General features: G+C 42.5%; 2 protein-coding genes across 3 annotated transcripts; one reads left to right on the top strand and one right to left on the bottom strand.

Annotated features, from left to right (window-relative positions):
- Window positions 1-2,829: 2,829 nt before the first annotated feature.
- On the bottom strand, window positions 2,830-10,749 carry LOC145417165 (RNA-binding protein 28). Of its 2 annotated transcripts, none has more exons than XM_080285943.1 (11): window positions 10,615-10,749; window positions 9,456-9,925; window positions 8,836-9,004; window positions 7,729-8,306; window positions 7,072-7,261; window positions 6,097-6,314; window positions 5,661-5,810; window positions 5,067-5,187; window positions 4,810-4,907; window positions 4,338-4,465; window positions 2,830-3,795 (listed from the first exon to the last, which is right to left on the bottom strand). In XM_080285943.1, exons 1-11 carry the CDS (start codon window positions 10,688-10,690, stop codon window positions 3,606-3,608), a joined length of 2,388 nt encoding a protein of 795 aa, XP_080142069.1. In that variant the 5' UTR covers window positions 10,691-10,749; the 3' UTR covers window positions 2,830-3,605. The 2 variants fall into 2 exon arrangements, with proteins under 2 accessions (XP_080142069.1, XP_080142068.1); XM_080285942.1 differs by having other exon boundaries at window positions 4,338-4,468.
- Window positions 10,750-11,118: 369 nt separating this feature from the next.
- Window positions 11,119-15,673, top strand: RpS15 (ribosomal protein S15). The gene is made up of 4 exons (XM_080285977.1): window positions 11,119-11,163; window positions 11,379-11,470; window positions 13,614-13,848; window positions 15,543-15,673. Exons 1-4 carry the CDS (start codon window positions 11,155-11,157, stop codon window positions 15,654-15,656), a joined length of 450 nt encoding a protein of 149 aa, XP_080142103.1. The 5' UTR covers window positions 11,119-11,154; the 3' UTR covers window positions 15,657-15,673.
- Window positions 15,674-20,656: the final 4,983 nt, after the last annotated feature.

The following is a 20,656-nucleotide window of genomic DNA, read 5'->3' on the forward strand; positions in this document are numbered from 1 at the left end:
AATCCAGGTTTGTAATTAGCAATGAAGTCTTGTATTATGCCAGTTTATTGTCCTGTGGTGCTGGGGACTGATGCCTACATGTGGTGGCACTGATATACCCAGGCAGCTCCACTGCCTGGTTGTACAGATGCCCCTCCCCTCCCTCCTCATCCCCCTGAAAGGATGGTGGAGTGTAGAGAAGGGGAGCATTTGGCCTGCAGTCCACTGAGTTCACTATTTTATGAGCCTGGGGTTGAAACACATACTATACTCTTTTTATGCTAACTTGGCCTAGAATTACCATCTCTCCACCTTGAATGTTTGGTTGTAACACTAGATTAATATTATAATGTAATGCTAGTCATGAAGAAGTGCTGTGAAGAGGATAAAGAGCCACAGTATTGTCCTGGTCACTGAGCTTCATTACAAAAGCTACAAAAGGACAAAGGTCTGGGCCAAGTTAAAGTGAAAAGAGTACAGTACTACCTGTTAAAGTGTTTTTGTACATAACAGGATGTAGTACAGTGGAGTAGCCTTAATCTAGCAAGCTATAATATCCTTACAATGAAGTACAGAATGAATAAAGCTGGTTAGTTGCTAGTGAATAACCCCTCGAGTCCATTGTCTTGTCAGTCATTCAGTTTGTGTTGCCTTCGGATGTTTTATTCACCCAAGGATGGGTGTCTGGAGGTGGAAGGGTCAGTGGAGGCTAGAACTGACCCCTCCTGTTCAGAAAGTCAATCCTAAGCAACGATAAGATGACCTGGAGGCAGCAGGAATAATAGGAAAGGTAGGTTACAGGACAAACAGCTTAAATGTGGCATTTGTGGTTAAATGTGAGGCCAGTTAATTCTAAAAGAGAGAGAAGGAGAAAGAGAGAGGGAGAGAATTGTGATCACAGTCAGACACAGTTTTCCTAATAAAATGAGAGAGAGAGAGAGAGATTTTGATGGATGGAGTTTGTTTTTGTTTTTATATTTTTTACGTAAGTCGTGTTCTGTAGTACGGCGTCCATTATTTAGAGATGCGATTTAAGTCCTGGTTTTCTGTTTTATTATCAGTGGCGTTTGGATTGCAGCACTGTTTGTATTGTAGATGATCCATTGCGAGAAGTGGTATGTTGGGTGGGAGGGAGACTGGATAGAGATTGACATCTGTATTTTCTCCAGTAAAGTAAAGAGAAAGGAAAGAATTCAGGCTCTAACCTTTGTCTCTTTCTGAACCAACATGTCCAGTGTTTGCATTGTGTAGAGATAATTTTTTTTTTTTTTCCTCTCTCTCTCTCCTTAGATGATATATAAGGCATCTGAGGAAACATGTGAGAAATATTAAATAAGTTACTCAAGCTGATATTGAGTATTATTTGATGAAGGAGTTGTTTGAGAGGAGTATTTGGAGTTACGTGGAGAGACTGAGCTGTACCTGCAACACACGAGTGCTATTCACAGGCTTTTATTTAGTGCCAAAGTCTGCTGGATTGAGGATAAGCCACTGTGTATGTAGTTCTGTATTTTCTATGTGCATTTGTGATTTGATGTGTTTACTACCCATACAACAAACTGTGCAATAAGTGTAATGAAGAAGAATAATAATAACATGTTTTCAGAGGAATGCATGTGATGTATGTGTAGCCCTGATGTTTATATTTAAGGTTGTTGGGAAGTTTTTGATGATGATGATGATGATGGTTGTGGGGATGATGATGATGATGATGATTGTGGGGATGGTGATGGTGGTGGTGATAATGGTGATGATATTGATGATGATGATAGTATGCCTTCATATATATGTATACATGCCCTCATATCCACCTCTGACTCCTAGCACACCCTCTAACACAAAAAACAAATCACTCATAACACCACACTCACATGCATCACTCTCCCTACAGACACACACCTAGCCCACTCATACATCAGCATGGGGGGAATTCTGGCTGTCACCCTCCTGAAGATAAGATCGAGTCCTGCATCTGATGTGGAGTGATACAGATTGGAAGGTAATGTTGAAATAGCACCCTGTCTGAGTAGTGTATTTCATTGTACGAATAGTACGATTGTGTGTGTGTGTGTGTGTGTGTGTGTGTATAGTGATGTGGTATGCATATTTCAGTGTTTGAGTGCAAGTTCTATACCCTTTTTACTTCAACTTGGCCTAAAATTGCCCCCTTTCCATCTTGAATGCAAAGTTGTAACAATAGGTCAATAGAAAATTATGCTAGTCACAAAGGAGTGCTATGGGAAGGTTGTAGAGTTATAGCATCATCTTTTTCTGCTGCTGAGGTACGTGAATAAGCTGCAGGACAAAAATCTGGGCCACGTTAGTGTGAAAGAACTGTAGTGTATGTTTAAACAGTAGATCATTTCGTGTTGTAATGAGGAGGGGGTAGAATGAGGTGGTTTGGCCATGCAGAGAGGATGGAGAGTGACAGTTGGGTGCAGAAGGTGAGAAAAGTGAATGTCAGGGATAGGGTTGTGAGAGAGAGACCAAAAAAGACCTGGGATGAGGTCATACAGCATGGCCTCAGGGATAGGGGAGTAAATAGGGAGGCTGCTAGTGATCAAACAGCATGGAAAGCCACCATTAGGTGACCAAGGCTGCTGCATGCAAGCATTTTGGAGCCTTTGAAAACAATATGATATGAAGTACCCTTCCCACAACACCCACACACAGCAGCCCTGGGAGTCAGTGGGATATATAGAAATGAATTAGTAAAGAAGAGGTGCTAGGGAACCTTTTTCCAGGCAAATGTACTGACTAGTCTGTTCACACACAGTTCGAGGGAAAATAAAACATCATAATATAATAAGTTTATGTTTTTATTACAGTAATATTTAACACTGAGCTTTGTCCATCTATCTGCCAATCTGTAGTCAGACACTTTAACTTTGGAATGGGTGGCCACAAAAAACTTGCCTCCATACCACCCTTTCCATCATCACCAAGCTACCCTCCCTCCAAATCACACCAATCCCATATGTATTTCTGGTTGGGTGAGAGAGAGGCAGGTTACAGCTTGAATTCTTTATTTTCTCCTAAGTTTCAGGCTACACAGAACCCAAAATGTTTGAGAAAATAAGACTTCAAGCTCTGACTTGTTTCTCTCTCCCAGCCAACCTTTCCACTTGTCACAAGGGATCATGACTCATTTATATTTGTACATCAGTATATACAGTATACCAAAGTTAGATAACTAATAAATAACAATCATATTTTGTATGGGTCTTAGACTAGGGTACCATAGTCCATAACATGTATATATATCCATCCTCACATCATCAAATCCTTTATTGTGTCCATCAGAACTGCCTCACTCAGCCCTGCCATTAGGTCACCTGTAAACTCCAACCATTCCTTTGACATATAAGGACACTGGGCTAGACTACTTAAACCAAACAGGCAAGTGACCAGTTGAACAGGATTAAGGAAAACACCCCGACCACTCCTCATTTGTGAACCCTCAGGTGTTACATCCAGTAGGAGAGCCTTAACCCACTGGGCCACCACAGATACACAGCCTTAATCCATATGACTTGTCACTTTACTGGCTTCTGCAAATTTCTGTTTATATTTTGCACCATCACATCAAACAGTCTTATCCCACTAGGCCACCACAAACATACCATCTAATCCTCATACCACTTCTTGGCGTTAGTTGCTTTACCGGCCTTGGCAATTTTCTGCTTATAATTCTGAACCATCATGTCAAATGCCTTCTGCTCCTTCCTGTCTGCCTGTATTCGCTGTTTTAATTTGAGGCTTTTCGTTTTCTTCTTCCCAGTTCTTTTCTTTTCAGTTGTACCCGGTTCTTCTATCCTGTGAGGGCAAAAGAAATTACTATTATCATTCTCCAGAAAAAAATGAATTTGGAATCACAATACAGGAAGAAATTATCAAAAGTATGGCCAGTTAAAGACGCGATATTCATTCGCCATTCAAACCTTCATAATCCTCGCTTACCTCACAGGCCTAACCATCTGTGCATATATTTTTACATTTCTTTACAAATGCACTTAAAATACTCTATTGGTAACTAAGGTAGAGTGACTGCTAACAACAATTTAAGATAAGTGTTATGGAGAGGGAGAGGTCTTCATGCTATGGTACTGATACATCCAGGTGACTGCAAGCAAGGTGATACCAAATGTCCCTCAAATCCCTCCTTATCCCCTGAAAAGAAGATAGTGGACTAAACAAGGGCAACTTCATGCAGTCCATTAGGTTAACATGCAAAGTCCCTTAACTCCCCATCCCCATATCCCCTGAAAGGAGGATGGTGGACTTGCTATTTCAGTCAGCAGTCCACCAGATTCACATCACCACAAGCCAAGGGCCACAACAACAATCAGACAGCCTACCTGGCCTTCTTCTCTGGTGAGGCCTTCTCAGTGGGATTTCCCTGTCCTCGCCGCCTCTTCTTCCCACCCATGGCTCGGATACGCTGCTCCTTCCTGTACTGCTGGCGTGTGATCTTGCCTTTGGTTTTCTGCTGGTAGAGAGGAGTTTCAGGGTTAGAGATATTATACAGTGAGCTGGGGGATGGAATCATATCATATCATGTCGTATCATAAAGTCTCCAACATGCTTGCCCCAGCCAGGGTCACCTACTGCCTCCCTCAATGCAAACCCTAGGGGGGGTGTTGGAGAGGAGGGAAGCCTTCATGTGATGAAACTGATATAAAGGTACAGTACCTGGACGGCAGACCTACCCACCTATACCAACATCCTTCAACTCCCTCGCCATCCCCCCCAAAAGGAGGATGGTGGACTGCTGATTTTTTTACAGCACACATTATCATAGAGGAAGGGATAAAACATGAAGAATTTTACCTTTGGGCCGATATTGGTGGGTAGGGTCTTGTTGGAAGGGTCTGATTTGGTTCCCACAAAGCTCGGATGGTTCTCGTTTGACTTCACAGGACTGGTGGCTGGAATGGGGGGACTATATTTAGTATGGTTACTTAATTCAACATCATTCAAATCTCCTTTCCCTTACTAGGGTGAGGTAAGATCTAGAATAACAATAATAATAATAATAATAATAATAATAATAATAATAATAATCCATCATCAATACACTACTCTACCTTTAGTCTCGGGTTCTTGTTGTTTATTCCATAGGGGATTTTTTTCTTTGCTTTTCTCCATCCTTTTCTTCCTTGCATTCAAAACTGCTCGATTCTCCAGGGAAAATTCCACAATTGGTCTCTGAAAACAGGTGAGAATTATTTTATCAGCATCATCACCATCAATCATCACAACCATCATGGCAATTTTAGGCCAAGTCAGAGTAAAAAGGATATTGTCAAATCAACCCACTAGTCTGACTACACCTGGCCACCAACTGAACTGAATGGGGTTACGGATCTTTGTCAGCCATTGTCACCTAATGCTGACTCTCCATGTTGCTTGATCTCTGGCAGCCTCCCCACTGAAGTCCCTTATCCCTAAGGCCACACTCTATGACCTCATCCCAGGTCTTTTTTCGGTCTGCCTCTCGCGACCCTACCCCTAGTGTTCACACCTCTCACCCTCCACACCCAACTGTCCTCCCCCATCCTCTCCACATGTCCAAACCATCTCAATCTACCCCTTCTCATCACAACACCAATACACTCCAGTCCCATCCTTCCTCTCAACCAAGGAACCTATTATGCTAACCTGCTGTATTTTCCACTTACCTTCTTAACAGTGAAGATATCAGGGTTGTTGTTGATGGTTCTCAGAGCTGTGAGGGCATGTTCATGTGAGGTAAAAGTCACGAAGCCGTAACCTTTACTACGCGCGTGTCCCTTCTCATCCAAGTCCTTTAGGTTTCGCATCACGCGTGCCTGGGGAGAAGGGGGTGAATGCACATCATCATCACAACCATCATAAACACCACCACCACCTCCACAATCATTATCATTATCACAACCATTATCATCATCATCACTGTCACCACAAACACAACCACCACCATAATCATCATCATCACTGTTTTTTCCCCATCTCATGATAGGGTGAGGTAGGATCCAGAATTAGAGAAAACATAGTACCTGTATGAAGGCATAAATTGGGCCACACATTCATTCACTCAACACTCATGCTCCCAGAATCCTCAGTGCATCTACTAACCTCTGTAATTTTGGCTCCAGCTGGCGAATGCTTCTTGAAAATGGCATAGAGTTTATTATCATCCACATGCAAGGGAAGGTTGTGGACGCACAGCCTGGTGGGGGAGACAAAGATGTGGAGATTCTGCAACATGCGCCTCTTGACCTGCTCCCGTTGCATGCGCAGTTGAAGGTCAGGCTTGGATACTCCCTCCGCTGCCTGTGTGCCCTCACGAACAACTGCAAAGGTTGATGTGGTTCACCTGACTAGCATCATCATCATCACCACTGTCAGCATCATTACTAACATCATCATCATCACCATTCTCAGCATCATTACTATCATCATCAACATCAACATCTTCACCATCATCATTATCATCATGTTTCACCTACTAGTGTCCACTCTTTTTATGGGGGGAATTTTGCTGGTACTTGCATTCTGTCCATTACCTATCAGGTCAATGTGGTGAAGCCCATTGGTTGAACTGTGGTTGCCCCTTTATTAACCTTGAAAAATTCCTAAACCTTTTAAAGCACCCTAGGCACAATGGGAGGAGAGGGGGGGCAGCCTGACAGCAAAGGATAGGGTGATATGGAGGCAATTTGTTTCTGGCCACCTGTCATGGGATTAAGAGTATCTGGTCATACATAAATAGAAAAAATTAGTAAGCTGGAAGTGAGTCAAGGCTTTTTCAATCAGAGGGTGGTTAATGCAGTTGTTGGAACTCTGTACATGAGAGAGTGAAGGAAACACCAACAGTCAGGCTCCACGGTAGTATGGGACAGATTTTAGACAGGTACCGATATATGAGGGAGGGTAGTCAAATGGTGGGTGACAGAGCGACTTGGAGGCATTTTGTCTGTGGCCACCTTTTGCGGGATTAGGGCGTCAGGCTATAGATGGATAGATAGATAAAGATAGACCGATACAAGATATGGACACTAATCAGACCTGAAGACCAACCTAATCCCTTAATTACTCTGTCATACTCACATCCTTCTCTAGCCAGGTAAAGGTTCCTCTTATCCTTGCTGGTCTTCTCCTTCTTCTGGTTTTGTTGTTGTGTCAGCTGGTTGCGGCTGATGGCTCGCATGATGTGCATTGGTCGGCCGTGGAGAATGAACTCGGGTTTGCGGCCGGCGTCACTCTCAGCTGCCAGGCATTCATCCGCTGACTCACGTGTCTGGAAAAACGTCATCATCATCATATTTCTCATCATCATAATATTCCTCCTCCTCCTCCTCAGTCATCATCACCATCATAATAATATTCCTCCTCCTCCTCCTCCTCTTCTTCTACTATTTCTTCTTCTTCTTCTTCTTCTGCTTCCTCCTCCTCCTCCTCATATTTCTCATCATCATATCTGAAGTTACACTGAGGGCAGTGTTGATAGAGGCAGACCTTATGTGGTGTACAAGAGAGAGTAGAGCAGGATATTAGCGAAAGAGAAGGTAGAGGATGCTAAGTGTCTGAGAAAAAGAGATGTATGGAAGAAAAGAGAGAAGAATAAAGAAGACGAGATTGAAAAGTAAGAGTCTGAGAGAGTCAGAGAGGTGTAGAAAAAGGGAGGGAAGAATGAGGAAGAAGAGATATTTGAGAGAAAGGAAAGAGGCAGAGGAGTGTTTGCCATTTGCTGCCTTACCATCTTACCATAAACTGAGCAAATGCAGTTCCTCTTGGATGTTCAGTCAGCCGGTCAATGCACAGCAAAACGTACTTCAGGGCCCCAAACTTCTCCAAGATCCCCCGTATTTCGTCCTCTGTGGCATCGAATGAAAGATTTTTGATGAAGAGCGTCCTTCCCTCCGCCACGTCCCTGCTTGCGTCTTTCGTGTGCTGGCGTTTCGTGTCTTTCTGGGCGCCTGGCTCATCATCTTCATCGTCACTTTCGTCTTCCACCCCACTATCATCATCGTCATCGCTCTTCATTCCTTCCCTCTTGACTTTTGCATCATCATCATCATCATCACTGCTACTCATTCCTTCCCTCTTGACTTTTGCATCATCATCATCATCATCATCATCATCGCTATCACTCATTTTTTCCTCCTTGATCTTAACATCTTTATAGTCAATGGGAATATCATTAAACATCTTCACATCACCATCACCTTTCACCACCACTTCCTCCACCTTAACATCACCATCTTCCTTCTTCACCTCCACTTTTACTTCTTTAGGGGCGAATTTCTCCTTAGGGACGCATAAATCAACTGCCACTGGTCGGCCTGTAAATTAAAACAAAGACAATTCAGTCTTTTTTGTTGTTGTGGTCTACAGTACCTATCTATTTATCTATCTATCTGTCATTCTACACACAGACTATCTGCTCCCATGTCACTATCCACCATCATGCTGCTCTCCCTCCAATTCACCATCTTCACTCATAAACCTCTCCACCTCATCCTTTGCCTCTCCCCTTCATTCCCTACAACTCATTCACTGTATATGCACTCTCCAACTCAGTCTCTCATTTCCCATGCTTTCCACATATCAGGTATAAAAGTAATCATATTATATCATTTATAAGGGCTCAAACGTGCTTGCATGCATCAGCCTTGGTCACTTAATGGTGGCTCTCTATGTTGCTCAATCTCTGGCAGCCTCTCTATTCAGTACTTTATCCCTGGGGTCACACTTTAAGACTTCGTCCCAGGTCTTTTTCAGGCCGCCTCTCACAACCCTACCCCTGATATTCACACTTCTCACGTTCAGGTATAAAAATACCGGTACTGCACTAAATATATACCAACTCACCCAGCAATGGTTTCATATTGCACTCCTGGATGGCTTGCAGAGCCTCAGATCTCTTGGTGTATTGGACAAAGGCACATCCCACCATCTTCCCGTCACTCTTGCGAAGAATGGAAACTTCTGTGATCTTGCCATGGGGTGCAAAATGCTCTTCCACCACTTTCTCATCTGCCTGCAATGTAGAGGAAACAGATTAATGCTAAATACATTAATGTTAAAATATACACTGACTGTGGTAGCTACAGAAAATACTGATTACTATTGGGATATATATATTTTGGAATGGATCCTTAACTTCTAATGATGCAGAAAAATTGCCTATAATAAAACATTGTTACTGTATATACATAGAGAGCCATTTGATTTATAGAAACAGTTGTATGAAAAAGGCAAGGAGTGTTGGAATGTGGACTCTTTCTCTCACAAATATATACAGAACACATACATACATGACCACACAATCATACAGTGTATTATACTACACTATATATGGTATGTAAATATAGCAATTAAATATGAGGGCTTGCAACTTACATTTTATTTATTAATTTATATATTTCAATAGATAGATAGATAGATAGAAGCCATTATGAAAACTTTAACCATCCTGTAATATTTCTTACCTTAAAAGACAAGTTTCGGATGATAATTCTTCCGTCCCTGTTTCTCCTGGGATTTGGTTTCTCTTTTTTAATTCCTCCATCATCCTGCTCTATTTCTCTCTTCCATTTTCCATTAGTTGGTCTAAATTTCTTGTGTTCTCTCCTATAATCCTCTTCATTACCTTCTTTATAATTTTGTTCACTCCTCTCTTCACCATCATCTCTATAATCGTCAACATCATCTCCGGTGTCTGTTGGTCCATAATCCAGCCCATAATCACCAATTCCCAGACTCCCATGACCCAATCTCTCCTCACCATCTTCGCTTTTAATGGCCGATGGGTTGTCAAGCATCTTATTGTACTTCCTGTTAGAGAATTTCACCGTCACGTGTTTCCCATTTATCATGCAGCTGCTCAGCCTTTTGACGGCCTCCACTGCGTATTTATCTTCGTGGAATATGATGTATGCCAGTCCTTTTGGCTCTCCATCTAAAAGAGAGAGAGAGAGAGAGATTGTATTAAAACTCTGAGGGTCATGTAGCTCTTGCAGCTGTATAAAATTTAGCATTAGAAGTACCAGAATGCAAGAGTTATTTTGGTTACAAGAAATGGTGTATTTGCCTTTATAATGTGCCATTTGGAAAGGACAAGGAGTTAAACAAGCATCCTACATTTACCTTCTGTTTCTCTGTCTTAGCCTCCCTCTCTCACTCTGCCTGTCTATCCATCTGTTTGCCTCTCTCACTACCCATCAGTCTGCCTCTCTCTCTCTGCCTATTTGTTCATCTGTCTGCCTCTCTGTCTATCTGTCTGCCTCTCTCTGCCTGTTTGTCCATCTGTCTGCCTCTCTTCCTGCCTATCTCATACTCTGTCAGTCTGTCCATCTATCTGCGTCTTTTTTTTTTTCTTCCTGTCTATCCATCTGTCTGCCTCTATATATGTTTATTTGGTGGGGCCTCGTGCTGAAGGGTGACCACAGAACATATGGCACTAATAACGATATATGAGATTTCACATGGATTACAGCAAATATATATTAAGAAATCATTAAGTTCCCCTTCCTAGCTTTATTATACATTAAATTTCCAGGCAAAAATCAAGCAAAAATAGGATAACTGTGGAACGTCAACCAGATCCAATCTCAAACTCTTAAAAAGTATGGCGTTTCAGTGACTTACTTTTATCTCTAACCATGTGGCATCTTTTAACTGGCCCAACCTGGCTGAAATAGTCCTCTATCTCCCGCCTCCTCATATCAGGAGGCAAATGGTTGACGATAATAGAGATGCCTTTGCGATATCCCCTGCCCGCCATGCTTGCTTGTTTACGTGTTGCCGTTTTTGTTATTGAATCCTTGCATATCCGGTGATGTTTCAATTCGGATTTGGAATTTCAGGTATTGAAGGCTATATACGTGTTTTTTTTCCTTTATTTCATAGTGTCACGGCTTGTTCAATGGAGTAATAATACTTCCATGTTGAAATTATGTTTATTATTACTATTTGCAGCCGTTTCAGACTCACCCCAGGCATCCGTTCTTTTTTAGTTCTTTTGTTCATCGCTTACCTACCCTTAAGGAAAAATAACAATCAATCTTTATACCAGGGGAGAAATATTATATGATTGGCATGGTATTATAACTATTTGTCCTGTAAAATTTTCATTCCTGGGAGAAACAAACGAACATCATCCTCTCCAGTCCTTCACAACAAACCACCATGGCTGACGTAAGTGATGCTGAGGATTTATTGGCTTTATCCTTCTTCATCCTGTTTTTCAGACTCCATGTGGATGTGAAAAGTATATATTGTGATGCCATAGTGTTTGGACATGTAAATGAAGTGCGGAATTTTATATAGTAATGAATATTGAGAGGTACAGGAGGTGTGCGGTGGTGCAAGGGTAGGGGTTGGGGTTTACCGAGTGATATTTTTCCCCACAGGCTCAGGCAGGACAGGAACAGCGTAAAAAGCGCACCTTCAGGAAGTTCACCTACCGTGGGGTGGACCTTGACCAACTCCTGGACATGAACAAGTAAGTGATTTGGTTTGGAGTGGAACAGTATACCGAGTGGCATCAATATAGCCTCAGAGAACGGCATTGTTTGGGCATATAAACGGCCTGTTACTACCTTCCTATCCCCCGAGAGGAAGATGGTGGGTTGCAAAGGGCATCCTAGGCCTGCAGTCCACTGGGTTCACTTCAGGGATGAACCTATAACAGCAACATTTTTAGAACCAGTTGTCCAGGTGGTTTGACTTTTTCAGGTTGCAATATTTTTTACGATTCCCCCCCCCAGTGTTTTTCTCATGTCATTTATTACTGATTAGTGTTGAAAAGTAGCCCAATGGTAGGTGGTGGGTTGAGCATTACCCATTTCCATTTTAACGTCTCCCAATTGCCATCTTGAAATTAGTTGTAACAATATATAATGCTCGAATGTATGCTAGTCACAAAGTGTATGGAAAGTGCAAGAGCCATAGTACTGTATTGTCTTTCTGTATGGTTAATTATGTGAAATTGAATAATCGCAATTTCGAGGTCACACCCCTTTGTTAGGTTAGGGAATGAAAGATTAGATAGGTGAGGAAGAGGGTAGGTTAGATTAAAATAAATCTATCTATCAATAGCCAGACTCCATAATCCCTTAAGGGGTGGCTGTTTGTCAATGAGTTAGTTATTTTTACGTGGAGGGGCACTAATCCTCCGCTAAGTTATTTTACGTGGAGGGGCACTAATCCTCCGCTAACCCACTTGTTGATGCTTTGGGAATAGTGAATAAATAAATGCATGAATAAAGAGAAATAACCTTGACTGCATGAAACTGAATATTTACGGTACCTGCTAAGCTGCAAAAAGATAAAGGTGGGCCAGATTAAGATGAAAAACTAGTAAACAAGATTAGAGCATTTATCCGTTTCCACCCGCTGTAGTTTTACGAGGTGTGATTTTCAAAGCATGGTTCTGACTTAATTTTTCCATTTGTGATTAACTTGGCTTCTCTTATTTCGTTATTGTGTTATTTGTGTTATCGTTTACTGTAATAGTGTGGGTGATCTTTATACAGAATTGGAAGGCTAATAACATGAGAGACATAACAGGATAGAATAGTGTACTAAGAGTTTATGTAAGCCTTCCAGTTCATATGGCTATTGAGCTAAACACAATGTACAGCAAGATTTTTAAAAAGGAATAAGACTTATCGATGGAAATCAAAAGCAAAAGGAATTATCGAGGAAATCACTAAAGCCAGATATTACCCCCCTCTTGTGTCCAGATACGAGCTTCACCCTGTATGGTGGTTTGTTCGTCTATCTATCTATCTATCTATAGCCTGACGCCCTAATCCCGTAAAGGGTGGCCGCAGACAAAACGCCTCCAAGTCACTCTGTCACCCACCATTTGACTCCCCTCCCCCCAACTCATCCCCCCCTCCCTCATATACCTCTCAACTCCATCCCTCCACCTCATCCTCGGTCTACCCCTCCCTCTCCCTCCCTCCACCTCACCTACATACACCCTCTTAGTCAGTCTTTCATTCTCCATCCTCTCCACATGTCCAAACCACCTCAGTGTATTTCTCCTAATCTTTTGTTCGTACTGCTGCTAAACAGTTTTATTTCAACTTAGAAAGGCGATTGGTACTGGAGGGGTTCAGTAAGACAGAGTAATCTTGCTAGTTTTAGTCTGTTCTACGCTGAATAAAATTGTAGAGATGGCGGGCCCATACGCTAGAGGGATTGATTTCTTTCTACACTTCAGTCTCTCCTTATTCCCTTTATTAATCACTTTCTGGAGAATTAACAGATCTCACTATTTTTTATTTTTATCATGCATAGCTACTTAATAGATCATATATCAGAATAAGGATGGTAAAATTTGGTATGGGGTGACATTTCTTTTTTGGGATCAGCCATTGTTGCCCCTGTTTAGATGCTGTGTCGTATGGGTATTGTTATTTGTTTATTCTGGTTTATTTATTTATGTATTGTCTATTTATTTATTTTCCTGCCTCTGGCACCACACACCTGGTGTTCATCACCACACAAGGCATTATAAGGGTATAGACTTTCCCTGGTGTATAAATTAACAGTGTGCAAACCAGACTTACTCCCTGCTTCTGTCATAGAACCGTCCCATAAGGGTTAAGATTCTAATTTTCCAATTTCCTTCACAGTGAGCAGTTGGTGGAGCTCTTTGCCTGTCGCCAGCGTAGACGATTCCAGCGCGGGCTGAAGCGCAAACACATGGCCCTTCTGAAGAGGCTGCGTAAGGCCAAGAAGGAGTGTCCCGCCCTGGAGAAGCCTGCTGTAGTAAAGACTCACCTGAGAGACATGATTATTGTGCCAGAGATGGTGGGGTCCATGGTTGGAGTGTATAATGGCAAGACCTTCAACCAGGTGGAGGTCAAGGTGAGAGAGTTTTGTTGTTGTTATGTTTGCACTGCATTAAGTTGGAGGGATGAAGTTGAGGTGTATATGAGAGAGGGGGATGTAAGCTGGGGGGAGGACAGTAAAATGACAGGGGGCGGGACGACATGGGGGCGATTTGTTTGTAGTCACCCCTTCTGGGACTAAGGCATTTGACTATAGATACCTGTTTTGAGACCACTCACCGCTGAAGTTGTTTTTACGCTAACTTTGCCCTGGTCTTTGTCCCTTTGCAGCTTGTTTTGGGTAGCTCATTGGCAGAAAGGCAATACTATGACTACATCCTTCCTGTAGCCCTTCTGTTTCTGGACTTTACCACACACCCATTGTTAGGTTGAAATGTAGTCAGGATGATGGTGTGATTATGTGGACCATTTCACAGGGCACTTTCTTGATGTTTCTCCTTTTCTTCTTTATCTTTTTGTTTCTAAATCCTCCTCTCTCATATTTATAGTACCTTCACCTTAACTTGGCCCAGATGTTATTCCTTTTCCAGCTTAATTGTCATTTATCAGTGGTAGACTAGGACAGTACTACAGCCTGACATCCTTTCCATAGCATTGTATTATGATTTTAGCACTGTGGTCTGGTAATCTTTTGTTACAGCTTAGTGTTAAAGATGGAGAGATTGCAGTTGTAAGGCAGTTTTTTTTTTTTTTTTTTTTTTTTTTTTTTTTTTTTTAATGCGAGGAAGAAGGAACCAAAGGCCATGAGCCTGCAGTAACAGTTCCCTCCAAGAGAAAAACAAAATACAATAGAGAGCCAAATTCAAGATCCGATCATTTTGAGATGCCTGGACACACTGCGTTTGAAAGACTGGAGATCATAGGCAGCAGGAAATACAGATAGAGGGAGACAGTTCCAGAGCTGACCTGTTGCATAAATGAAAGACTGGGAGTAACGGTTAACTCTTGCATTAAAGAGTTGGACAGAAAAGGGATTTTTGTTACAGCTTAGTGTTAAAGATGGAGAGATTGCAGTTGTAAGGCAGTCAGGTTAAGTGAAAAAGTATAGTGTGAGTTAGTTGCATCACTGTTTTTCATTTGAGTGGCAGATTGGCTAAGTGCACAATGATTTAGCCATATTGCAAGCTCATAGATCAATCCTTGAGGTTATTGGGTGTTTGTTCTTATATACAATTGCCTTATGCTCCTCAAGAACACAGTTTGCCATTCTTTTGACAGCTGTAGGAAAACTGGTGTGCCTTTAGATTTAGAAGGTAGATTAAATGAGATGGAGGGATGGGGTGGAGAGGTATATGAGAGAGGGGGGTGTGAGTTGGGAGCAGGGCAGTGAAATGGCGGGGGACAGGGCGACTTGGAGGCGATTTGTTTGTGGCCACCCCAAACGGGATTGAGGCGTCTGGCAATAGATAGATAGATTAAATAAAAGTATTGTAAAGAGAGGTGGTTGGAAAAACTCAAGAACCACAATGAATATGGCTTTGTGTCCTAATTGATGCTCTCTCTTGTCTACAGCATGAGATAATATGATGCCTGATACAGTGTTCTAATGTTATTCTATTGGTACAACTCAGCATTCAGTATATGATAGTAATTTCAGACCAAGTTAAAGGGAAGAAAGTATAATATTTTCCTTTTCCTTTTTTGTCTACAGCTGGAGAAAATTTAGACCAAGTTAAAGTGAAGAGCGTATAATATTTTCCTTGTCCACAGCCGGAGATGATTGGACACTACCTGGCAGAGTTCTCCATCACATACAAGCCTGTGAAGCACGGTAGGCCAGGTATCGGTGCCACCCACAGCTCCAGGTTCATTCCTCTCAAATAAATACAACCACTACTGTACTGTAGATTGATTTTATTATACCTGTGTCTTATAATGACAAAAACCCCTGTGTATATATTGGGTTTGGGGTGGGCAGTTAGTTGTGCCCTCGTATCCTGTGTGTTTTGTGAGTGACTGTTTGCTGGTGTGAAAACCGCTGACATTGTCGTTGCTTCATGCTTGATGTAAAAGTGTTCGAAATTATGAAGAACGAATAGTTGTGGGGGGTGGAACATCATGCAGGGTTCACACTGATAATGTAGAATTTGTCCCCTCAGCACAGATTAGTACAGTGTTTGGACTTGTTTGTATAGTGTGTGTGTGTGTGTGAGACTTAACATCATTGTCTTGCTGTATTGTTGGAATGCATAAGTTTGCCCATGACTCGTAAGGTGCATCAACTTGTTCATCGAAGTTGATATTGGTTTATTTTGAACCTGTCTCTGTTTACCTGAATCCCATACCTTATAGCTTGTTTATTTTATTCTGTTTATTATTTTTTGGTGTTTTCTGTAATTCTCTCAATTCCTTTCATTTTCTCTATCTTAGTTTGTCTTTATTGCACAATACCCATGTATTAATCGTGCCGTAACATTTAATATCGGTGCTAGACAGGGATGCCTTCATGTGGATGCACAGATTTAACTTGTTGGCTCCACTGCCTGGTTTTACTTCACTCAGCAATAGTACTTCCCTGTCTCCTTGCTTGTAGTTTACTTGGCCACATCAGATGTATCACTATCTATCTATCTATTGCCAGACGCCTCAATCCCGTTTGGGGTGGCCACAAACAAATCGCCTCCAAGTCGCCCTGTCCCCCGCCATTTCACTGCCCTGCTCCCAACTCACACCCCCCTCTCTCATATACCTCTCCACCCCATCCCTCCATCTCATCCTCGGCCTCCCCCTTCCTCTTCCCCCCTCCACCTCACTCACATACACTCTCTTCGTCAGTCTTTCACCCTCCATCCTCTCCACATGGCCAAACCACCTCAGTGTGTTCCTCATAACGCTTCCTATCACATCCACATCCACACCACAACGCTCCTTTACTGTATGATATTTCAGTCTCCTAATTTCCTACCTTCTTTGTCTTCGGCTGGATTTTTAGCTTGTGTGTAACCCATTTTAATTGCTTTACCTTTATTGTTTTCACTTCCCCATCCTCTGTAATTTCCAGTTCATTAATTTATCTTCTTGACATACAGTACTCATTTTTTTTTTTTTTTTTATCTAGGCAAAGATGCACTGGACAGGTTGGTGATGATTGGCTGAATGCAACATTACTTCATCATCTTTTTACTCATTAGCATTATTAATTGACAAAACATATACCTGAGGGAGAAATTTGGGTTGGTAAATAAGTTATTCGGACACACATTCAGCCAATCATCGTCAACCTGTCAAGTGCATCGAAGCCACATGGATTGTTGGTGTCTGGTGCTGTGGCCACTTTGTTTTTATCTGATGGAACTGGGCCATTTATGGCAGGAATATTGAGCTTTGGTTGCATGAAATTCAGTTGATTAATTGTGAAGGTAGGAATGAGCCTCCTTGGTTACTAGTCAGATCAGCACTAATCTGACTACTGGCTGTAACAAGCTGGAAAAAGGGGTTATTATTCCTTGTCAGGGAGGATTTGACACAGGGAAGAGTATCCTTGATTTCTAGTCAGATTTGCCCTCCAATCTAACTACACTTGGCCATCATCTAAGCTGAAAAGGGATTACAGTACAGATTTTTTTCAGATGAGACTAAACATGCTATGGGAAGCCAGTATACCTTTCAGTTCTGGCCAGGTGTATTTAAAGTTGCATTGGAGATATTACAACACCTTTCCTATTCTGCACAGTCTTGGTGTCTTTGTTTACTACTGATGCAGGCAATATTAAAACAGTATACAAGAGAATGGTAAAGTGTAATATTCAAAATAAATTGGTAAGAAAGTGGTAAGAACTCTCTTTGCCTAGAATGTAACATGTCTTCCTTAATCTATTTTGGTTATTACAGGTCTATATTCTCTTGTATACTGTGTTATGGGTGTAAGCTTTGGTAAAGTGACATAACACAAGGGAATGCTAAGGTGTAACAGGCAAAATAAAGTGAGAGGTGCTAAGAACCCGCCTTTTCCGCTTAGGATGTGGGCTATCGCTGACCTGATAAATTTTCCAGACTAGGAAAGTGTAATAGTTGTCATTGCATATACAGGCCCAGTGGACTGCAGGCTGAAGTTGTTAATTGACCATGCTCTTCTTGGGGGATAGGGGGAAAGTGAGAGGTGTTTGTAGAGCTGGGTAATGTACTGTAGTTGCAAATTCCCAATCAATCTTTTTTCTGTCGTCAGGAGTGGAGGAGCTTGGGGTGTAAGGTGTAAGAGTAGTCTTTGATTACACAGGCTTATCTGGATGTGAACCCAATGGACTGCAGGCTGTCCCCCATCTTCCTGTTAGGGGTTAGGGGGGAAGTAGGGGTTTGTAGAGCTGGGTAGTGTAGTGTAGTAGAGGTGGATAGTGTGGCTGTTTTATCAACCAATCTTTTTCTGTCTTGTCAGGAGTGTAGGAGCTTGGAGTTAGGCTAGTCCCAGGATTCAAAGCAAGAGTGACAGGCCTTTCCAACCACCCCACTGTTGTATATCATTGAGGGACCCCACCTGATTGGAAAACCTTGACCCACTAGACTACCAGGCACCCATCAGTTCCAAGAAATACTGACAAGGATGCAGGAAGGGAGAGAGAGGTAAGGAGAGTAGAATGTCAGGTGGGAAGGTAGGGGAGTGTAGAATGTGAGGTTGGAGATGGTAGGGAGTGTAGAATGAGTTAGGAGGAAGGTAGGGAGTGTAGATGTGAGGTAGGAGGAAGGGATGGAGAGTAGGAGGGAGGTAGGGAGTATAGAATGTGAGGGAGGAGGTAGGGAGAGTAGAATGTGAGGGAGGAGGTAGGGAGAGTAGAATGTGAGGGAGGAGGAAAGTCGGGAGGTAAGGATAATAGAATGGGTGGTAGAGAAGCTGGTACTAGGGGTAAGGGCAGGTAGAGAAGGAAGGAATGCAGGGAGGGAGTTAAGGGATAATGAGGGATGCAGATAGAGGAGGAGGGAAGAAATAGGTGGAGGGGGTAGGTTACAAACAGTGGAGGGAAATGGTTTGAGAGGGAGGGGAATGAGGAATGCAGGAAAGGTAGGAGGTATTAAAGAGGGGGAGGGTGCAGATGGATCAGGAGGATGGTAGAGGGAAAGAAGGAAAGTGTAATATAGAAATGCTTATTGATTTTTAACCCTTTGAGGCATGTTTTAATAAAGTGAAGTAGTAAAGGATTAAGCTAGGTGCTGGAGAGAGGCCTTCACGTGGTGGCACCAATATAACATCTGCTCCACTGCCTCGTTATATAAATGCCCCAGAACTCACTCCCAAGCCCCCTAAAGGATGGTGGAATGGTGAAGGGGTTTGTGAAGTTTGTTTCCAAGGGTCTCTCTCTCTCTCTCTCTCTCTCTCTCTCTCTCTCTCTCTCTCTCTCTTTGTGCTAAATGCCAAAACCCAGTTTCTGTTTACGTGTAATTATACTCGTACTGGTGAAGAGAAAGCTGTTTTATGTTGTAGTGTGTGTGAGAGAGGGAGAACGGGTATTGTGTAGTGTGTGTGAGAGAGAGAACGGATATTGTGTGTGTGTGTGTGAGAGAGAGAGAGAGAGAACGGATATTGTGTGTGAGAGAACGGATATTTTGTGTGTGTGTGTGTGTGAGAGAGAGAGAGAGAACGGATATTGTGTGTGTGAGAGAGAGAACGGATATTGTGTGTGTGTGTGTGAGAGAGAGAGAGAGAGAGAGAGAGAACGGATATTGTGTGTGAGAGAGAGAGAACGGATATTTTGTGTGTGTGTGTGTGTGTGTGAGAGAGAGAGAGAGAACGGATATTGTGTGTGTGAGAGAGAGAGAGAGAAAACGGGTATTGTGTGAGAGAGAGAACGGATATTGTGTGTGTGTGTGTGTGTGTGTGTGAGAGATTGGATATTGTGTGTGTGTGTGCCATAACCTCGTTCCGGTTAGGCAATGTAGCTTATGCATAAATTCGTGTACTTATAGTGAATTACAAACCAGTCATACTGAAACTCAACGAATATATCCAGACATAGGTATACTTAGAGAGAGAAAGATAGAAAGAGGTGGATAAAAGCAAGGATAAGAAGGCAGGTGGGTAGGTTGATGGAGCAAGGAATGGAGAGAGGATAGAAGTATGCAGGCGTCTCAAAGGTCAGTGTTACTTCCCGTCTCTCCTTGTACAGAGTGAGGGTAAGGAAGAGAGGAGAGGGGAAGGGAGGAAAAGTATGGAGAGGGGAAGGAAGGAAAGGAAAGGAGAGGGGAAGGGAGGAAAGGTATGGAGAGGAGAGGGGAAGGAAGGAAAGGTATGGAGAGGAGAGGGGAAGGAGAAGGAAAGGTATGGAGAGGAGAGGGAGGAAAAGATTGGGGAGAGGGGAAGGAATGAAGAGGAGGGGGAAAGGGAGGAAATGTGTGGAGAGAAAAGGAAGGGAGATGTGTAGAGAGGAAAGGAAAGGGGGGGGGAAAGAGGGGAGATGGAGAGGAAAGAGTGAGGGAGGAAAGGAAAGGGGGGGGGAAGAAGGGAGACAGGAGGATAGGAAAGGAAAGGAGAGGAGAGGAGGAAAGGAAGGGAGAGCAGAGGAGAGGGAAGGGAGAATAATCCCACGAGAGTCTCAGTTCACGTTAATGAAGATTGGGATAGTAACCAAGGAGTAAGCGAAGGTCAGTATGTGTGAAAAAAATAGAGACAAATGGTCAAGGAAATGAGAGAGAGAGAGAGAGAGAGAGGAGTACTGTAGAGTGATAGGAACAAATTCTAGGATGATATAGATACATAGATAGGTATATATAGATGAAGGTAGGTAGGTAGAGAGAGAGAGAGAGATGAGGAGTGAAAGAAACAAATTTAGGCAGACAGACAGATAGATAGATACAGGTAGGTAGGTAGAGAGAGAGAGGACAGGTGTAATTAAAGT

This window comes from Coenobita brevimanus, chromosome 109 (assembly GCF_032717465.1).
Source record: "Coenobita brevimanus isolate Jiangsu-jjx chromosome 109, ASM3271746v2, whole genome shotgun sequence".
Taxonomy (NCBI): domain Eukaryota; kingdom Metazoa; phylum Arthropoda; class Malacostraca; order Decapoda; family Coenobitidae; genus Coenobita; species Coenobita brevimanus.